Source organism: Polypterus senegalus, chromosome 16 (genome assembly GCF_016835505.1).
Source record: "Polypterus senegalus isolate Bchr_013 chromosome 16, ASM1683550v1, whole genome shotgun sequence".
Classification (NCBI taxonomy): Eukaryota; Metazoa; Chordata; class Cladistia; order Polypteriformes; family Polypteridae; genus Polypterus; species Polypterus senegalus.
Genome location: NC_053169.1, coordinates 51,416,639 through 51,434,925, shown reverse-complemented (window position 1 = coordinate 51,434,925; position 18,287 = coordinate 51,416,639). Strand labels below are relative to the sequence as shown.

Here is an 18,287-nt window from a genome sequence, read left to right as displayed (position 1 = left end):
CAGGACAACGACCCTAAGCACACAGCCAAGGTATCAAAGGAGTGGCTTCAGGACAACTCTGTGAATGTCCTTGAGTGGCCCAGCCAGAGCCCAGACTTGAATCCGATTGAACATCTCTGGAGAGATCTTAAAATGGCTGTGCACCGACGCTTCCCATCCAACCTGATGGAGCTTGAGAAGTGCTGCAAAGAGGAATTGGCGAAACTGGCCAAGGATAGGTGTGCCAAGCTTGTGGCATCATATTCAAAAAGACTTGAGGCTGTAATTTTTTCCAAAGGTGCATCGATAAAGTATTGAGCAAAGGCTGAGAATACTTACGTACATGTGATTTCTCAGTTTTTTTATTTTTAATAAATTTGCAAAAACCTCAAGTAAACTTTTTTCATGTTGTCATTATGGGGTGTTGTGTGTAGAATTCTGAGGAAAAAATGAATTTAATCCATTTTGGAATAAGGCTGTAACATAACAAAATGTGGAAAAAGTGATGCGCTGTGAATACTTTCCAGATGTACTGTAGGTGATATGAGAGAAGTATGTAGATATTGCTTGGCTTTAAACTTTAAGTCGGAAACTTGTGAATCATTTAATTTGTGTTGCCATCAGTGAAAAGCAGTGCTTCTTCCCAATGAAGAGGACTATCCACGAGAATGAAAATTTTTGTTCTTTGGTGAAAGTGAAATCCACATACGCAAGCGGCAGAGACATGAAGTTGCTGGCGCGTAGCGCTGGCAGTAGGTTTGGCGAATGAAGCGAGCAGGGGGTGAAGCCCCCTAGTATATATACATTTATGTCATCTTGTAACCTCAGTCAGTTCTCTCTTGAACTCTCTCTCTCTCATGTTACAAGTGTATGGGGTAGAATATATTACAGTGGCATAGTCAGCAGGATATGTTTGAAGATGTCTGAAGAACAGGACCCGAATGTCTTAAAACCATGTGGCTAAAGAAATACAGAGACTGAAGGTACAGTTGGGAGAGACCCGTACTCAATTAGTGGAAACTGAGGCCCGAGCTTAAGCCCAAGTAGCGCTTCAACAAGAAAGGTCATGGGCTCCATCCAAGGTATTGTTATCCCTTTATGAAAATGATGACATTGAAATATATTTCTTAATTTTTGAGAGAACAGCTTCCAGGCATCAATAGGAGTATGAGGAGTGGGCCAACATATTGGAACCATTCCTGAAGGGTGAGGCGCAGAGAACTTATTATGACCTTGGAAAGGAAGCCACAGCCAATTATGACACCTTGAATGCCGAAGATTTCAAATGGTACAGGGTGTGGCGGTGCCACATAAGTATTGCTGTTTATTGTGTTTACACCTGTCGCGTCTCGTCACATCATCCCATTTATACTAGTATGTGTTTGCTTAAATATCGTCCCCGTAAGAAGAAACGGGGAAGGCTGTTGCAGGGAGGCAGCAACCCCTGGGAAACGTCAGAACCGGAGGTTTTTCCATTACATCCTGGTTATTATTATTTAAAAGGGAAGGAGGGAAAGAAGAGGAGAGAGAAGGAGATTCACCTATCTGCAACTGATAATTTCTGCCTTCATTCAAATCATAACATTTTTCCAGTTTGTTTCTCATTCGGCCGGATTACTGCAATGCATTCATCGCCAGAAACCCCAAGTTGGACATTATTTTCCACCATCGCCAAGGAATCATGGCGAGATTGTGTTTTATTCTCCTGAATGAAATACCAGAACAAACATTTAGGAACAGCTATCAGTAATTTGGACAGTTATTTACTCAGACTTATTTTCACGTTCATTATCATTTTAGTAATCATTCGTTGTCACTATTTGTATTGTGTGCTTATTATTCGTGTGCAGGGACAAGGAGGATTTATTATTGTATATATATTGCCTTTCACTTTGGTGGTCTGGTGGAGATATATATATATATATATTACGCCGGGGTTTTGTATTATTGTATTTTTCACTTTATTTCATCTAATGTATTACTGCACTTGATTCACATTTGGATATTGTTTGCTTGTGTTTAACCATCAATTGGGAGAAAATATTATTTGTCAGAGATACGGCTTGCTAGATTTAGGTTTACCTCAGTAATTTATCCAGGCCACGGGACCTGGTAGTGTGGCTGACAGCCGGGTAAGGGGTTGGCTGTTACAAGGGTTTTGGCAGATCAGAAGATGAGGTTATGCAGAAAGTGGCGGTTTGACTCAGAGTGGCCATCCTGCCCACAAGCAAATGATATTTGGGCTAAGGCTGAATGCAGGCTCAGGCCAGATGTTAATGATGCAAAACAAGTTGTAGAACAGGTAGCCTGTGATTTATTGGTAAATGCCTTATACAACTTCCTTGCCCAACCAGACCACCATCGGTCATAGAAGAACATGAACACTCTCATTGAGACTTAAGAGCGGCTCTGCGTGGCTTACCAAACCAAAAGCTCTGAACGGTCCTCTTACCAAACCCATACAAGACGTGTTGCCACCTGCCTACCCAACACAATCATGAGCCTGTGACCAGCACCAAGGACAAGAACAACTGCCTCCACGCTGCTTCAAATGCTGTGAACCTAGACACATGATCTCCAACTGCCCTGAGATGAAGGAGCTCATGGACTGCAGCCTGGAGAAGGGAGGATGGTATTGTGCAATCACTAATCCCTTGTTTTGTCCTTGCATGAGAGTGGTGGTAGTAAAATTGGATTAAGGTCACTGCACTTATTGATTCCGGTAGCAATATTTCTGTTGTTTTGGTTGCCGACATATGTTGCCGCAACAATGGCCTTAAGAAAAGATCAGTCTAACCTGTATTCACAGAGAAACACGATGGTATAGGCCTGCCACTTGTATAATCAGTCACAATAACTCCTTAAGGACCTTGCGAGAGGTGGTCCTTAAAATCCATCCTACCCTGTGATACTGGGGCGCAACTGGTCCAAAATTAAAAGTGGCTTAACCCAAGCCATTCATTCTCATGCTGGTTATGGATGGAATTAATCTGCCTCAAGATGTCTCCAGGCCATGTACACAGCTGGCAGCAAGGGGTCATGTGGCAACCCAGTGTGACGGAGTGAAAACGGAGACTTCCCAACCGAAAATGTCATTGACAAATGACAAGGTGTCATGGTTAGAAACTCTGCCCACTGAGGTCAACTCTGATCCTCTCATTTCTTTGGAAATTCAGTTTAGGCAGAGGCCAGTCTCCTTTAAACGGGAGCAATGCAACGATGATTCCGTAAAGTATAGCAAAAATGCAATTGTCTCCATAAACAGTCAACGCATAATTCTTCCCATACCTAACGAACTCCACTTTTTCATTAAATAGGACTTGCTCTATACAGTAGTACAATAGGAGGTGAAGTCACTATTCATGCCACAGGCTTTCTTGTGGCAAGTCTGTGAGTTAGCACATGCACATCTCCTAGGTGCCCACTTGGGAGCCAACAAGAAATTACAGCAAATCAAGCTCCACTTTTATTTGTCGGGGATTAATGAGAAGGTTTGTCGTTTCTGCACGGAGTATCAGTTGTGATAGATTCCTAGGAGAGACCATGCTTCTTCAATCTCCAATCTTTAGCTTGAGGAAACAAGTATGTCCCCTTTAGTAAGTAAAACTGTCCCCTTGAACATGCATTTCTAAGACAATTACACGGGAAGTGGTAGGGGTCTTTGCACCAGTGGACATCCATACAGAAGTCTTAACAGACCTTTACCTTAGAAGCATTCAGGGAGGTTGCCAAATTACTCTAAATCAAGCACTTCAAGACCACAGTATATTATCCTCAAACTGACAGTCTCGTGGAGTTGTTCAATCAAACCCTCAAACAAATGCTACGCAAGGTGGCCAGCGAGTATTGGAGGAAATGAAATCAGTTACCTCCCTTTTTTTAAAAATAAACTTTTATTTATTGAAAACAAATAAAATTTAATACAAGCAAGTCAAAATTTACAAAACTAAGTTCAAATCAAATCAACCCCCACCCACGGGAAAGAGTACAGAGTAAAACTTTTAATAGTAGGAAAAATAAGTAAATAAATACATAATATAAATAAATAAAAATAATTAAAATGAATCAAGGAAGATAATCCACTTCCTCAATTTAAATCTTTATTCTAAAATGGTATTGATTAGATCCTGCCAGGTTTTTAAAAAGTTTTGCACAGATCCTCTGAGAGAATTAGATTTTTTACAATTTCAAATAATATATAACATCAGTTACCCACTGACTTAAAAGAAGTGGGTTAGGATTCTTCCAGTTGAGAGAGATAAATCTACATGTCAATAGTGAAGTAAAGGCAATTACAGTTTGTCTTTCTCCACCTTAAGGCCATCTGGAAGTATACCAAACACAGATGTTCGTGGATTAGGAGAGATTGTGAGACCAAGGCTTTCTGAAAGGCGTTAAAAGATTTTGGTCAAAAATGATCATTTAGTGCATGCCCAAAACATATGGCCCAATGAGGCTGAAACTTGATTGCAACATTAACAGGCTGGATCTTGCCATGGAAACATTTTGGACAATTTTAAAGAGACAGATGTGCTCAACAGATTATTTTAAGTTGAATAATTGTATGCTTTGAGCATATGGAGCTAGAGTGAATTTTGTGCATTGCTGCCTTCCACTCCTTTTCTGAAATGTAGAGTGAGAAATTCTTTTCCCCCTGTACTCTGGAATCTTTGAAAGGGAGAGACTTTAAATTGTGTTTGTCTTATATTACAGATAAGCTGTCCGAGTCCTCAAGACTGATCAATATTTCTTCCGGAATAAAGGTAGGTGAAAGATGCAGGTTCGGTTAAGCAAAGTTTCTAATTTGGAGGTAGTGAAAGAAATGTGTTGCTGGAAAGTTAAATTTGCAGTATAATTGTTCGTAGGATACATTGTCTATGTACTGTATAGATCTCTAAGGGATTTAACCCCGAATGTTTCCCAGACATTAAAAACTGCTTAAGTTTGAGAGGGTGGAAAAAGGTCGTTATCGTGCAGAGGTGTCACAGATAAAAGCTTTTCTATCTTGAAGTACTTCCTACATTGGTTCCATATTCTGAGTGAATGAAGCACAATTGTGTTGTTATTATATGGTGGTAACTTGTATTTACTGGGGTACAAATCAAGGAATATAAAGAAGTACTGCAGAAGTTTATTTCTATTGTAGACCAAGCCTGTGTATGTTCATCTATTCCTGTCAGTGTCCAGGTTTTTATAGTTTGAATATTTGCCGCCAAGTAATAAAACTGAAAGTTAGGTACAGCTATGCCACCTTCTGCCTTAGGTCTTTGTAGGGTTGCCCTTTGGATACATGGATGTTTGGAATTCCAAATAAATGAGGTTATGATTGAATCTAACCGGAATGTTCTTAAATAGAAAAAGAAGCTTAGGAAGGATATTCATCTTGACAGTGTTAATTCTTCCAGCTAAAGTGAAATGGAGGGTAGACCATCTATGTAAGTCTTGCTTAAGTTTTCCATGCAGACAGCAAAATTTTGTTGATAAAGAGCTTTATGTTTACTTGTGACGTTTGCCACTAGGTATTTAAACCGATCTGCAATGATAAAAGGGAAGGTGTCCAATCTAATATTGTGTGCTAGAGAGTCCACTGGAAAGAACACACTTTTATTCAAATTAATTCTGAGATCAAAAATCTTTTGAAATTCTGTTAGTGCTGTTAGGACTGCAGGCACAGTATTTTGTGAATCTGATATATATAGTACCATATCATCTGCATATAGTGAAATTTTCTGTTCAAATTCAAGATGATACCCTTGTTGATCAATGGCAAATGTAAAAAGCAGTAATGACAATGGGCATCCTTGTCTATTACCACATTCTAGTTTGATCACTTTTCTGGACTGGTATACAGTAGTTTCATCGATGCACATATGTTCGGGCCAAACCCAAATTTCTTCAATGTAGTAAAGACTTGTTTCATTCAACCATATCAAATACCTTTTCTACAGCCAACGATAATACAGTATCTCCGGGGTGTTAGACTTTGTGGGTGAGTATATTACATTAAACAGGTGAATATTAGAAGTGTCTGCCTTTATTAAATCCAGTTTGGTCTTGTGATACTACCGAAGGAAGCAGTTTCTCAATCCTTCTAGCTAGGCCTTTGGAGAGTATCTTAACATCATTATTCAGAAGTGAGATTGGTCTATATGATGCACATTGTAATAAGCCCTTATTTTTTTTTTTTTTAGGAAAGAGGGTAATTAACGCTTGGTGAAAAATTTGAGGTAGAATTTTATTGTCTCTAGCTTCTGTAAATGTTGCTAATAAAAGGGGAGCTAACTTAATTGAGAAGTTTATATAAAATTCAGCAGGGTAGCCATTAGGGCCTGCTGCTTTCCCACTCTGAAGTGAATTTATAACATCTAGTAATTCTGAGAGGGCCAGAGGGTTTATCCAATTCCTCTGCACTGAGGGCATCTGTAATGCATTCACAAATGCATTAGGTGGTGTCTTGTCTTCTTTAAACTGAGTAGAATATAAGGACTTATAGTAGTCTCTAAATGTGTGCATTATATTTTTATGGTCACTGATTTTGTCTCCATCTCTGTTAGTAATTGCAGGGATTGTTTTGCGAGCTTCCCGTTTGTGGACTTGTTGAGCTAAAATTTTATTAGCCTTCACTCCGTGTTCATAGTAATGATGTCTTGATTTAAAAATGAGTTGTTCAGTTTCTTCAGTTGTGAAGAGCTTGAGTTCTGTATGCACAGCCTGTCCTTTCCTAAGAAGTGCAGCAAACATCTGGCATGTTCTTGATCTATACTGGTAATTTCATTGATTAGCTCTGATAGTTTCTTGGTTTCAGATTTATTCTTGTGGGAAAGATATTAAATAATCTGTCCTCTTAAGAAAGCCTTAAGCATTCCTGCAGAGACTTCTGAGGATACATTTGTCTCTAAAAAATTGATTTGCTTGGATATAAATTCTTTACAGTTTATCGTCTGTTAATGAAGGTGGGTTAAAACGGAAGCTGTGAGAGGAGTATGTGGGGCCTAGTGATTTAAGCTCCAAGATCAAAGGGGTGTGGATGGAGATAATAGCGTTGTACTTACAAGATTTAATCGTAGACAAGAAATTACTAAATATAAAGAAATAATGAATTCTTCAGTAACAATGATATACTGGTGAGAAGAAGAAATATGTTCTTGAGATTGGAATTGGGAATCTCCAGGGGTCTGATAAGTTATGATCAGTTACAAACTGTGTAATTGTTTTTGCAGTGTTAGATGGCATCGCCATTATAATTTCATGTTCACATTGGGGATGGATGTAAATATGTTGTTGATGAAGTCCCTATTATCCACATTGGGTGCACAGATATTTATCAAAATCACTTTACAGTTAAATAAATTACCCATGACAATCATGTATCGCCCTTCATGATCAGATACTACAAATTACATTGTTGTATGTATAAAGATTATCAAACCTCTGGTTTTCTTTGTAAAGCTGGACAGGAATAATTTGGCCAGTCCAGTCTCTGTGTAGCCGAAACTGATCAGTTCTTAAAGTGGGTCACCTGTAAAAATACTATTTTAGCATTTAGAAAATACTTTCTTTTTAAATTCATGATTGAGAACTTTAACATTCCAGCTCACAAGGTTAACTGTTTGGTTATGGAGACATTGCGCAGAACTTTTGTTGACATTTTGTTGTCTTAATTTAAGATAGTAAATTATTGAATAAGACAGCTTGACATTAGTTTCCAATTTTTTCAGGAGTTATTACCATGAAGCCTATAGTTACGCTGGCTCTTACAATTATAAAGATTAAAAGGATAGATTAGAAATAGCTTGATCTCTTTCTCCGCACCTCATTCCTCCCACCTCCCCACTAGGCTAGACCACACTTCAAAGTCCCAGTCATCTGACATACCTAGAGACAGAGCACATCCAAAACAAAACAAACTCCTTAGCCTCCTAACCAAATACTATAAACATAAAATATAATCTTAAACAGTCTTGAGAGAGTAAATCAAGGGTATGATGTTAAAACAGTCCCCTGTGGGGAAAAAAAATAAAATAAATAAATTACCCACACATTCATACATGCATATAATTGTAATTCAAACGTAAATAAAAAGTGACCGAGAAGGAAATAGGATGTATAATTACAGTACGAGTATCATTGCGAGCGGATAAACAGCAGGTAAGATCTTTGCCATGCCAGAACTTAATGTGACTCACAATCGTATTTCAAAAAAAGTGTTGGGATCAGTTTTCTTTGCTTGTTTTCTGCTTCCTCCGTAGAATTAAAAATGTAGAACTTCCATTGAATATCCACTTTCACATTGGCGGGATACAAGAGGCTGTATCTGATCTTCGCTTTCCGTAAGTGCTGTTTAATGTTGTAAAATGCGGCCTTTAGCAGCTGTTGAGGGTAAGAAATCAGGGAAAATACGAATGTGATTATTTTCAAATATAATCTTGTTTCTGTCTGAGAAGTATCATTATATGTGATTTAAATTGCAATTTTTCAAACGCACGATGAGAGTTCTATGTTCTGAGGTATTCGATCCACACGTAGTAAGCTGCTGCTATCTCGGTGTCTGTTATTAAGTCCTCTCCAATTATTTTAGAGAATTGTTCAGCTACGAATTTTGCTGGGTTTAGACTTTCACGATTCTTAGGGAGACCATTGATTCTGATATTATTCCTTATGCATCCATCCTCTTAGCACAGCTGTCTCCATGCACTTTGCATTCGGAATTTGCAGCCGTTGCTTTTCCATCAGTGGTAGATACCAGTTGTTCAGCTATTTCAATACAAGCCGTGAACGTTTGCTTAATGTCTTTAAACTGAGCGCGAAGAGCTCTAAGTTTCTTGTCAAACTTAGATGCATTTTCCTGTATTTTTTCCTCAATTTTTTCTAGTATACCTTTAAAGGTTGCCTCAAAGCAATTACTTAAACGTTTTTCTTGGTCTTTAATATCCTGAAACAGCTTCCCATTTGTCTTGTGTATGTCCTTTATTTCTTTCCTTACTAGGGGGCTTCACTCCCTGCTCGCCTGCTTCCATTCCCTGCCGCTCGCGTATGTGGATTTCACGTTCACCAAACAACAAAACTTTTAATTCTCGTAGATAGGCCTCTTCATTGGGAAGAAACACTACTTTTCACTGATGGCATCAGGAATTAGACAATCTTCAAATCTCCGACTTAAAGTTTAAAGCCAAATAATATCTACATACTTCTGTCATATCACCTATGTCCATATATTCGATCTGTTTTCACTTTTACCTTTTTGTCAATATTGCATCGAATTTTCATTCCATGTTTGGAATTACATTGTGACAATGCCTGTGAGAGAATATTGTTTCTTTCTCTCTACACGAAATGTGTCTCACAATAGAATTCACACAAATGAGAAATGATTGAACCATTTGCGTGGTAGTAAATGTTTTAGATGTGGGCAGGACTTTTCCAAATCTCTTTGCATAAGGTCTTGTCTCACGGAGCTTGAAATTTTCTCTCATGGGATTTTACTTTCACCAAACAACAAACCTTTTAATGCTTTGTGGATACACCTCTTCATTGGGAAGAAACACTACTTTTCCCTGATGGCAACATGAATTAGACGATCTACAAGTCTCCGACTTAAAGTTTAAATCCAAACAATATATTCAAACTCTTTTTGCTGTTTCGTTATTTCACCAAGTAATAATTTCTGTTTGCTTGCTGTAATGTGATCTTTACTATCATTTTTTTAGACTTTCAGATTTTCATACTTCCATTATCTCTAACCTGCTCTGCATGTGTACCGCGCCAACATTTTTGAATTCTTTACGACGTTCTACTTTGTCATCTACTGTTTGTCTTTTATTTCCGGCCCTGGGCATGGTTAAATCTCTTGGCACAAAGTCTAGTCTCACGGGACGTGAAAGTGTCTCTCCGAGAAAATCATGTCTTGTCTCCTTCCAAGATTTTTTTATTAATATAGAGAGATAACATTTATATCACTTTTCTTTATATCATTTATTTCTTTCTTGAGTTCCTTTATGTCTGAAGTGGTGGCTATTCTGGCGACCATTACCTTCAGTTCGGACAGATCCATTCAGTCTTCTCCATGCTCCATGGGTTAGGTAGCAAGCCCATTTGAAGTCGGTGTTGCCGTCTTCTGTAATCGAGTTCTCCTGGCCCAATTTGCTTGCACATTTGCTCTCACTTTTGTTCTTGGCTAGAGACAATGCAGCCCCGTTGAGTTCTTGGAAGTTTGTGCTTTCGCCTCTCTGTTCCAGGTTAGTCTCGGGAAGGCCGTACCTTGAGCTTGAATCTGATGCCTGCTTAGGCTTGGATGAAGCTTTAGCTGTCTTTTCCGTTTCTCTCTAAGCCTTTTTTCTGCCACTCATGCTTTTATATGCTTGCATATACTGTAATTGAACCCCTTTATGTTGAGTAATTACAGGATAGCTCGGGATGTTAAAAAATAGAGAAAAAATAACACCACTGCTAAGGGTGTTTCGCCTCAGACGTCCATCTCCCGTAATGGACAAGACCAAGTCCTATTCTTTTCACTTACTAGGATGTCAACGCTGAGGTATTTTGGACATCCTAAAAATGGGATGGGAGGAAGAGGCATGTCTGTCCTCCAACATTCTAGAAAATATCACACAGTTATGTGATTTGATAATATTAGACCCATCCTAAAAGAAAATATGGACAAAGTGCGAGCAGTGCAGGCCTGGCGTTATAACCAGGGTATGTCACTTTGAGAATTTAGACTAAGAGACCATGTCATAGTACTGATTCCTACTTCCCATTCCAAATTTTTGGTAAAATGGCAAGGCCCACATGAGGTTAAGGAGCAAAAGAGCCTCTAACTATTTGGTTAAACCACTTGGCGCTGTGTTGAGTTAAAGCGTTGATGGTGTCAAACACCCATCATAATCCTGAGCCAGAAACTGCTGGACAGAATAACCAGGCATGTGCAAGTGGAATGAGAGGCTTTGGCCATCAAATGGGCAGCAACGCAGCTAAGGTATTGCCTTCTAGGCTCCGATTTTACCCTCGTCACCAATCAGGCTGCTTTGCAGGGGATGGTGGTGCAAAAGGAGACAAACCCGCAAGTCACAAGGTGATTTTTTGACCTACAGCCTTAACGTTTTATGGTAGTGTATCGCGGAGGCTCTTTCTTGGGTTCATTACCTCTTGGTTCAGGCTACCCTATCTGATGGGTCTGGGCTGTTTGAGTGTTTCACACATGTGCGCATGTGAGAAAGTTTACAGGCTCAAATGTGTTTTAATGCCGGACCTGGAGATGGTGCTTCCCTCTCACTCTTTCTCCTTTAGTCCTGCAGACCAACACATGATACCTCACCCTTATTCCTCTTCCAGTCTTCTGAAGTCACCTTCTAAAGCCATCACTTCCTCTTCCACCCCTCAAGATCCCACCCTAGCATGACATCATTTCCTCGACTTATCCCCAGGATTCCACCCTTCAATTAACATCACTTCCTAAACCCGCCTCTTCCTGTCTTTTTAAGAGGATGTATATGTATATCTGCCATCTTGTAACCACAGTGAGTTCTACCTTGTATCGATTTTTTTTGGGGGGAGTGAAATCCCCAAATCTTTATGCACTCTTATCTCTCTATATTTTAAAATATATGTGAACCACACAAATACTCCTACAGTACCCCTTTCAACTTTTGATGAATAAAGCTCTTATTCTGCGATACCTTTCAATGTGGCATGGCTTTATACAGTTGCTATATAACATTATATGGATACTTAAACATCTAGCTAGAGTTAGAAAATGGGCAAGAAACACTAAAATAACAAATGTCATAAACAATAATTTGACATTAAATAGCTACAGTGTGGAGTAGGACATAACAGTTGTACCAATTAACTTTTGAGTTCTATCTTGGTCTCATCAGACCAGAGAATCTTATTTCTTACCATCTCAAAATCCTTCAGGTGTCTTTTAGCAAACTCCAAGATAGAACTTTTTGGCCTCAATTCTAAGCGGTATGTGTGGAGACAACCAGGCACTGCTCATCACTTGTCCAATACAGTCCTGTGGGGGTGTTTTTCAGCTGCTCGGACAGGATGACTTGTTGCAATCGAGGGAAATATGAATGCGGCCAAGTACAGGGATATCCTGGACAAAAACCTTCTCCAGAGTGCTAAGGATCGCAGACTGGGCCGAAGGTTTACCTTCCAACAAGACAATGACGCTAAGCACACAGCTAAAATAATTAAGGAGTGGCTTCACAACAACTCTGTGACTGTTCTTGAATGGCCCAGCCAGAGCCCTGACTTAAACCCAATTGAGCATCTCTGAGAGACCTAAAAATGGCTGTCCACCAACGTTTACCATCCAACCTGACAGAACTGGAGAGGATCTGCAAGGAGGAATGGCAGAGGATCCCCAAATCCAGGTGTGAAAAACTTGTTGCATCTTTCCCAAGACGACTTATGGCTGTATTAGCTCAAAAGGGTGCTTCTACTAAATACTGAGCAAAGGGTCTGAATACTTAGGACCATGTGATATTTCAGTTTTTCTTTTTTAATAAATCTGCAACAATTTCAAAAATTCTTTTTTTTGTCTGTCAATATGGGGTGCTGTGTGTACATTAATGAGGGAAAAAATTAATTTAAATGATTTTAGCAAATGGCTGCAATATAACAAAGACTGAAAAATTGAAGGGGGTCTGAATACTTTCCGTACCCACTGTATAACTGCCCGTGAGTAAATATCGTTTCTTTCTCTCTACAACAAATGTGTCTGACAATAGCATTCACACAACTGAGAAAAGATTGAGCCGTGTGCGTGGTTATGTGGGCAGGACTTTTCCAAATCTCTTTGCATAAGCTCTTGTCTCACGGGGTTTCCAGCCCAGGGCGTGGTTACATCTCTTGGCAAGAAGATTTGCCTCACGAGACGTGAAAGTGTCTCTCTCAAACAATCATGTCTCGTCTCCCCAAGATTTTTTTTATAATAGAGAGAAATAGCAACACATACAACCAAGGTGAACTTCTAAAACAAATGACTTCATAGTCAAAATAATAAATTCTGTACTATTTCTCTTGACTGTGGTATGAACAGAATGGTCCTGGTAAACACTATCTAGTCAATAATGATTTTCTATAGACATATTGCCCAATACCTTTAGAAATTCTTAGTCTGACTTTATTTTCTAGTTTTTGGCATGCATGTTGATTTGGTTCTGAAGACAGAAATAAACACTTAAACCCACCAAGTTTTGAAGTTTGTGATTCATATATTTGAAATCCCTAAAGCTGTTCAGAGTTGTAGAATATCCCTTTCAGTTCAGGCACAGTTCAGGGTTGATCACCCTTGTATCTGAAGGTTTTTCTTCAAACAAACAAATTATATAATGACAAGAATATGGTTATAATTTTGCCTGAATTATATCTAGTAATTATTAATGTTTTGAAAAATTATTTTATTCATATTTTGAATCAGCGTTTCATTTTGACATTAAAAATCATTAACACTACAATCCCTGAAGCCTACGAAAAATCTCATAATCCTAGGCCACCTTAAACTCCTTCGCACCTCCCTATTAAAATCTTTTGTTTTGCAAATGTATCGATCAGCACAAGCAGCAAGCAGCCAGCTATCCCATCTCCAAACCGCCGTAACTCAACTCTGGCAAAAAGTTCTCCCAGCTCAAGTCTGTTTATCTGGATGTGAGGTGCCGGGAGTTGTATAGAGTAAATAATATATTGTTATTTGGAAACACATGCATTTCATGCATTTTCTTTGCCTACAAAGATCTATATAAAATGTAGGGTGACAGGAAATGAGAGGCCAGAAATGTTGAACACATACCTAAAAAACAGAAACTTTTTTCATGTACAAATGACAAACTTTTGACACAAAGTGTATAGTGTGTGAAGACTGAAGTCCAAATATCAAATAAACACTTTCACAAAAGGTACATGTATAACAAAACAAGTGTGCTTTTATTCAAGGAAAATAATCAAAGAAAAAGAAATCGGGTTAGGGTACGATGCTGGCCCGACCGCTTGGGTGGTGCAGTGGTAAGAACTGCTGACTCATAATCAGAGATTGCAGGTTCAATTTCGGGCCCTTCCCAGAATTACTGTTTAGAGTAGCGAGCTGCTCTTATTGTTACTATTATACAATAAAAAAATACACTTGACTTGAGTCCATAACTAGCGTAACTAATTAGCGTGTTTTTCCCCCCCAGTAATGTTCACACTCGCCCCAATCTGATACGGTTAGTTTTCAAATAAAGACGTGTTAAAACAGAGGTGAACTCAGATGAGGATGAGGGCTCAAAGAAAGAGAACAGAAGCCCTCCCCACAAGAAATGCCCAGTCACACATAAGAACAATGCAACTGCACCAGGTACTTATATGAATACCAGAACGAATGTTATTTACCTACTTACCTTGATTTATTTATTTATCTTCCTACAGCGTAAAGTCTCAAGTAGACTGTACAGCTTCCTGTTTGATTGACAAAGGCATGCTGACAAAGTACATGTGCTTTCTTGTTTCTCTCTGATAACCTAAACCTAATCATTAACACTTTGCTGCGATCTATCACAAGAATGTATTCCATTGTTTTGAATTATATATTGTTTAATTAAATTGCTTTTCCTTTTTAGTTGTCATGTGAGAAACATCCTTGAATTGTTTTTTTTTCTTGTCTGTTAATGTCTCTGCTGTCATAATGCTAAACAAAAGTTATATTTTTAGGAAGCATTATTTTTCATGTTAAAGAATAAGATTTAAAGGCCTTCTTTGTATGATTTATATTTACACAACTTATTTTTATACCTCTTATTTATTTTATATGGGTAGCTTATTTAATTTTATTCAAGCTGTACAGTCCTCTAGTCAAAGCTTCTTGCAAAATGACAATTACAATAATGTTTGGCAAAATAATAATGAAATGCAACTTACTGTGGTAAGTGAGCAAGTCCAGGTAAACCCTTTTCTATAGCCCAGACACCTACATGATGCTGCTGACCGTAATTATTAAGCCACCCTATGTAGTTTACATCTGTGGGTGATGTTGAGAGTAAATTTATTTGTGGTCCAGTCACTGACTAAAGAAATCAAAAACAAACCAATAATGTAAAGCACAATTTTTACATATGATTGCATAACTGTACAAAATTTTACAAAACATACTCATTATATAATTTACAAAAAAATGCTATAGTTTATACTATGTGACAGAAGAACATAAATCACCAATAATGTCTACATACTTTCCTAAATGGTTGTGCTCAACCAACATTAATATCTGAATCATTGGTAACATGCTTTAGGTATGAAATTAAATGGTATGGGATAAAAACTGTGAAGGCTACCAGGCATGCCTCCTTTTGACTGCAAGATTCTGTAGGGGTCGCCAAAGCACAGACTCCTGTCATTTGTTAGCATGTAATATATATGATCTGTGTTAACTAAGCACAGTCAAGCCCACCCCAGCCACCCTTAATCCTGCTGGCCAACAACTGCCTCTATTCCAACATCAGATTTCTGCAGGCTATCCTGCCAACCTATTAAAGGCACACCACATTTACATATAAGCACATTAAAAATTAGTCTCAACCAATGACGTCTTAAGTGTAGCAATGTATTAAAATTTAACAGTTCAAGACTAATGGCATACTGTGTGCTAATACTTATTATGTTTTGATGGTGTTTCATTTAATATTGTTTTTGTGAAAGTGAAACAATTATGGTTAAAATATGTGAAGTGTGTATTATAACAGATGTTTTTTTAAATAAATGTATTTAGTTTAAAAATAATTTCCATGGTGGAAAGGGAGTATAGTATACTTAGGAATGTTCTCTTTCTTGTGCTGTTATATTAGTGAATATACAGAGGGGAACAAAACAAATGTCTACACACTTCAAAAGAAAAACCTGCATTAAAATTGTGATCAAGGGATGAATTTAAATCACTTTTGACTCCTGCATTTACGACAGGTGCTCAAAATGATTACCATGAGTGTCCAGACACTTCTGATTACATTGAGCTTCTCCTTGAACAACATTGGCCAAAGTGTCCAGGGAGACTGATGCACATTCCATTTCAATTTCTTCTCGAAGCATGCCCAGTGTAACTGGTTTTCTATGATAGACAACATCCTTTAGGGTCCTCCATACTTAAAAGTCCAGCGGTATTAAATCAGAAAACAAGATGGTGCACCACCATACTAAAACTAAGATGTGAGAACTTACCTTGATAAGAATTTGCCAGGACAACGGACAATGGATAGGACGAAGAGGTTCAGCTGAATTTCCTCCACGCTCTCCTGATTTAACACCACTGGACTTTTATCTATGGGGGACCTAAAGGATGTTGTGTATTGTAGAAAACCAGCTGCACTGGCCACAGGCTTCAAGAAGAAATTGAAACAGAATGTGCATCAGTCTCACTGGTCAACGATGTTCAAGCAGTAATTCGCTGTAATCAGAAGTGTTTGAACGCTCATGGTAACCATTTTGAAATTATGAGTACCTGTTGTAAATGTAGAAGTCAACAGTGATTTAAACTCATCCCTTGATGTCTGTATAAATGTATTATCACTTTTAATATAAGCTTTTCCTTTGTTGAAGGGTGTATATATTTTATGGCCCTCACTGTATGTATATGTGCGTGCATGCATGTGTGTATATACATAGTAGGTGAAAGATGAACTTACACATACAAAATAATGTATATACTAAAATTATACATTACATAAAAACATTTCTCTATGTATCTTACCAGATCACTGGATGACTCTTGTTTCTTTAATATTTCATAGGCCGCCTTGGCAGCATTTTGCTTAGCCTCTTTCTTATTTTTACCATCAGCTTTAGGATAACTTATTTCATCAAGGATTATTTGATACGTAAACCTAAATCCAAACAACAAAACAAAAAAATTTACACAAACTATGCACAAACTCATAACAAAAAGTCTGTGATCTTTTTCAAAAATCGGTACTTATACTTTTGTTAAATACGATTGAACAATCTAAATTAAATTTACTGAATTTAATAGTGAGGAGTGGATCCTGTGGAGTTTACTTTGCAGTGAGTTCAGCAAAAATCACAGAGATGTTTGAAAACTTTGACAAACAGTCCACAAAATGCATTTAAGTCAATGGTCAAGGAGAAACTGAGCTAGGTTTGAGTGGATTATAATATTGTGAAGGTCTTTAAAGTTTTCCTGGAGGGTAGCGAAGCATCTGCTAAAAATGCTGGACCAATTGTTGTAGCCAAAAATGTGATTTGTGCTGTGAGTCAGCTGTGTTAACCACTGTCCCATTTGGTCTCAAACAGAAAAAAAAACAGATGGAACCAAACCACAAATACAATACAACAAATGGTCTCTAACAATCAAAAAAAACAAAGTAACACAGTAATGAAAATGTGTCTTTTTTAAGTAACACAGGTACTTTTACTTCAGTAAAATAAGTAGTCTGTTACTTGTAACTTAACTTAAAGTAACCAGACTATGCACCAAGTGTTACTTTAAATATGTTACCCCCAACACTCTTATCATATTCTCATTATGGTCAGTTAATGTACTCCTAAAATGAAACTACAGCTAAAGTTTTTTTGTTTTGTTTTTTTTCTTTTCTAAATGCATGCAGGTGCAAATCTGGCTATATCAGGATGTGACACTGTGCAGGCACAAAGAGGGTGTGGCAGCGACCTTACAGGATGCATGTGTGAAAGTTATGTGCACGGTTGCTACAGCCTGTGATGTCACACTGGCCTCACAAAGCATCACGTGGAACTGGAAAAAAAAAATGATTTAAGCCACCCACAAGGCAAATTTTCAGGAAAATATTCAGAGAACAAGGTCACCAGCAAACACAGCATATTCATTGCAAAAAACACTTTGGTGAATTTCGCTGATCAACAGTAGTCTTCAAGAAAGAAAGAAAACAATTCATAAAGACCTCAGTAAACCTGTGCTATTACTCTATCCAATGAGCATCAATAAATCCCTTTTACAATTCACGTTTGTGACTGAAAATGGTGCAAGTGGGTAATGTTACAACCTATATCTCAAAAAGTGGCATATAAATGTGTTTCCAACACAATATTCAAATAACATAACACGTGTCCTATTTCAAGTTAGGTTTTTGTCTTTAACATATTCACACAAACTACAGCAGACATTTTGAAACAACTCAGTTCAAAGTAAACAAACTGTAAAATTTACTGCATAAAATGGACTTTATATAATTAATGCCGCAAAGCTGAATTCATCATTGATGCGACCATGGGTTTGAATACATGTTTAGATGAAAATAGAAGTATTTTGTAACTATGGATGTAACATAGTTCCAAAGAGC

General features: G+C 37.9%; 1 protein-coding gene across 4 annotated transcripts in view; it reads right to left on the bottom strand.

The window, feature by feature from the left end:
- Positions 1 to 18,287, bottom strand: part of LOC120516522 (interferon-induced, double-stranded RNA-activated protein kinase-like) — a 124,464-nt gene that overhangs the window by 91,806 nt on the left and 14,371 nt on the right. For all 4 annotated transcript variants that reach the window (XM_039738251.1, XM_039738254.1, XM_039738253.1 and 1 more), the window contains exons 5-6: positions 16,703 to 16,835; positions 14,881 to 15,026 (exon numbers count right to left, since the gene is read on the bottom strand). In XM_039738251.1, coding sequence (XP_039594185.1) covers positions 14,881 to 15,026; positions 16,703 to 16,835 — 279 coding nt within the window. The remainder of the gene's footprint in view (positions 1 to 14,880; positions 15,027 to 16,702; positions 16,836 to 18,287) is intronic.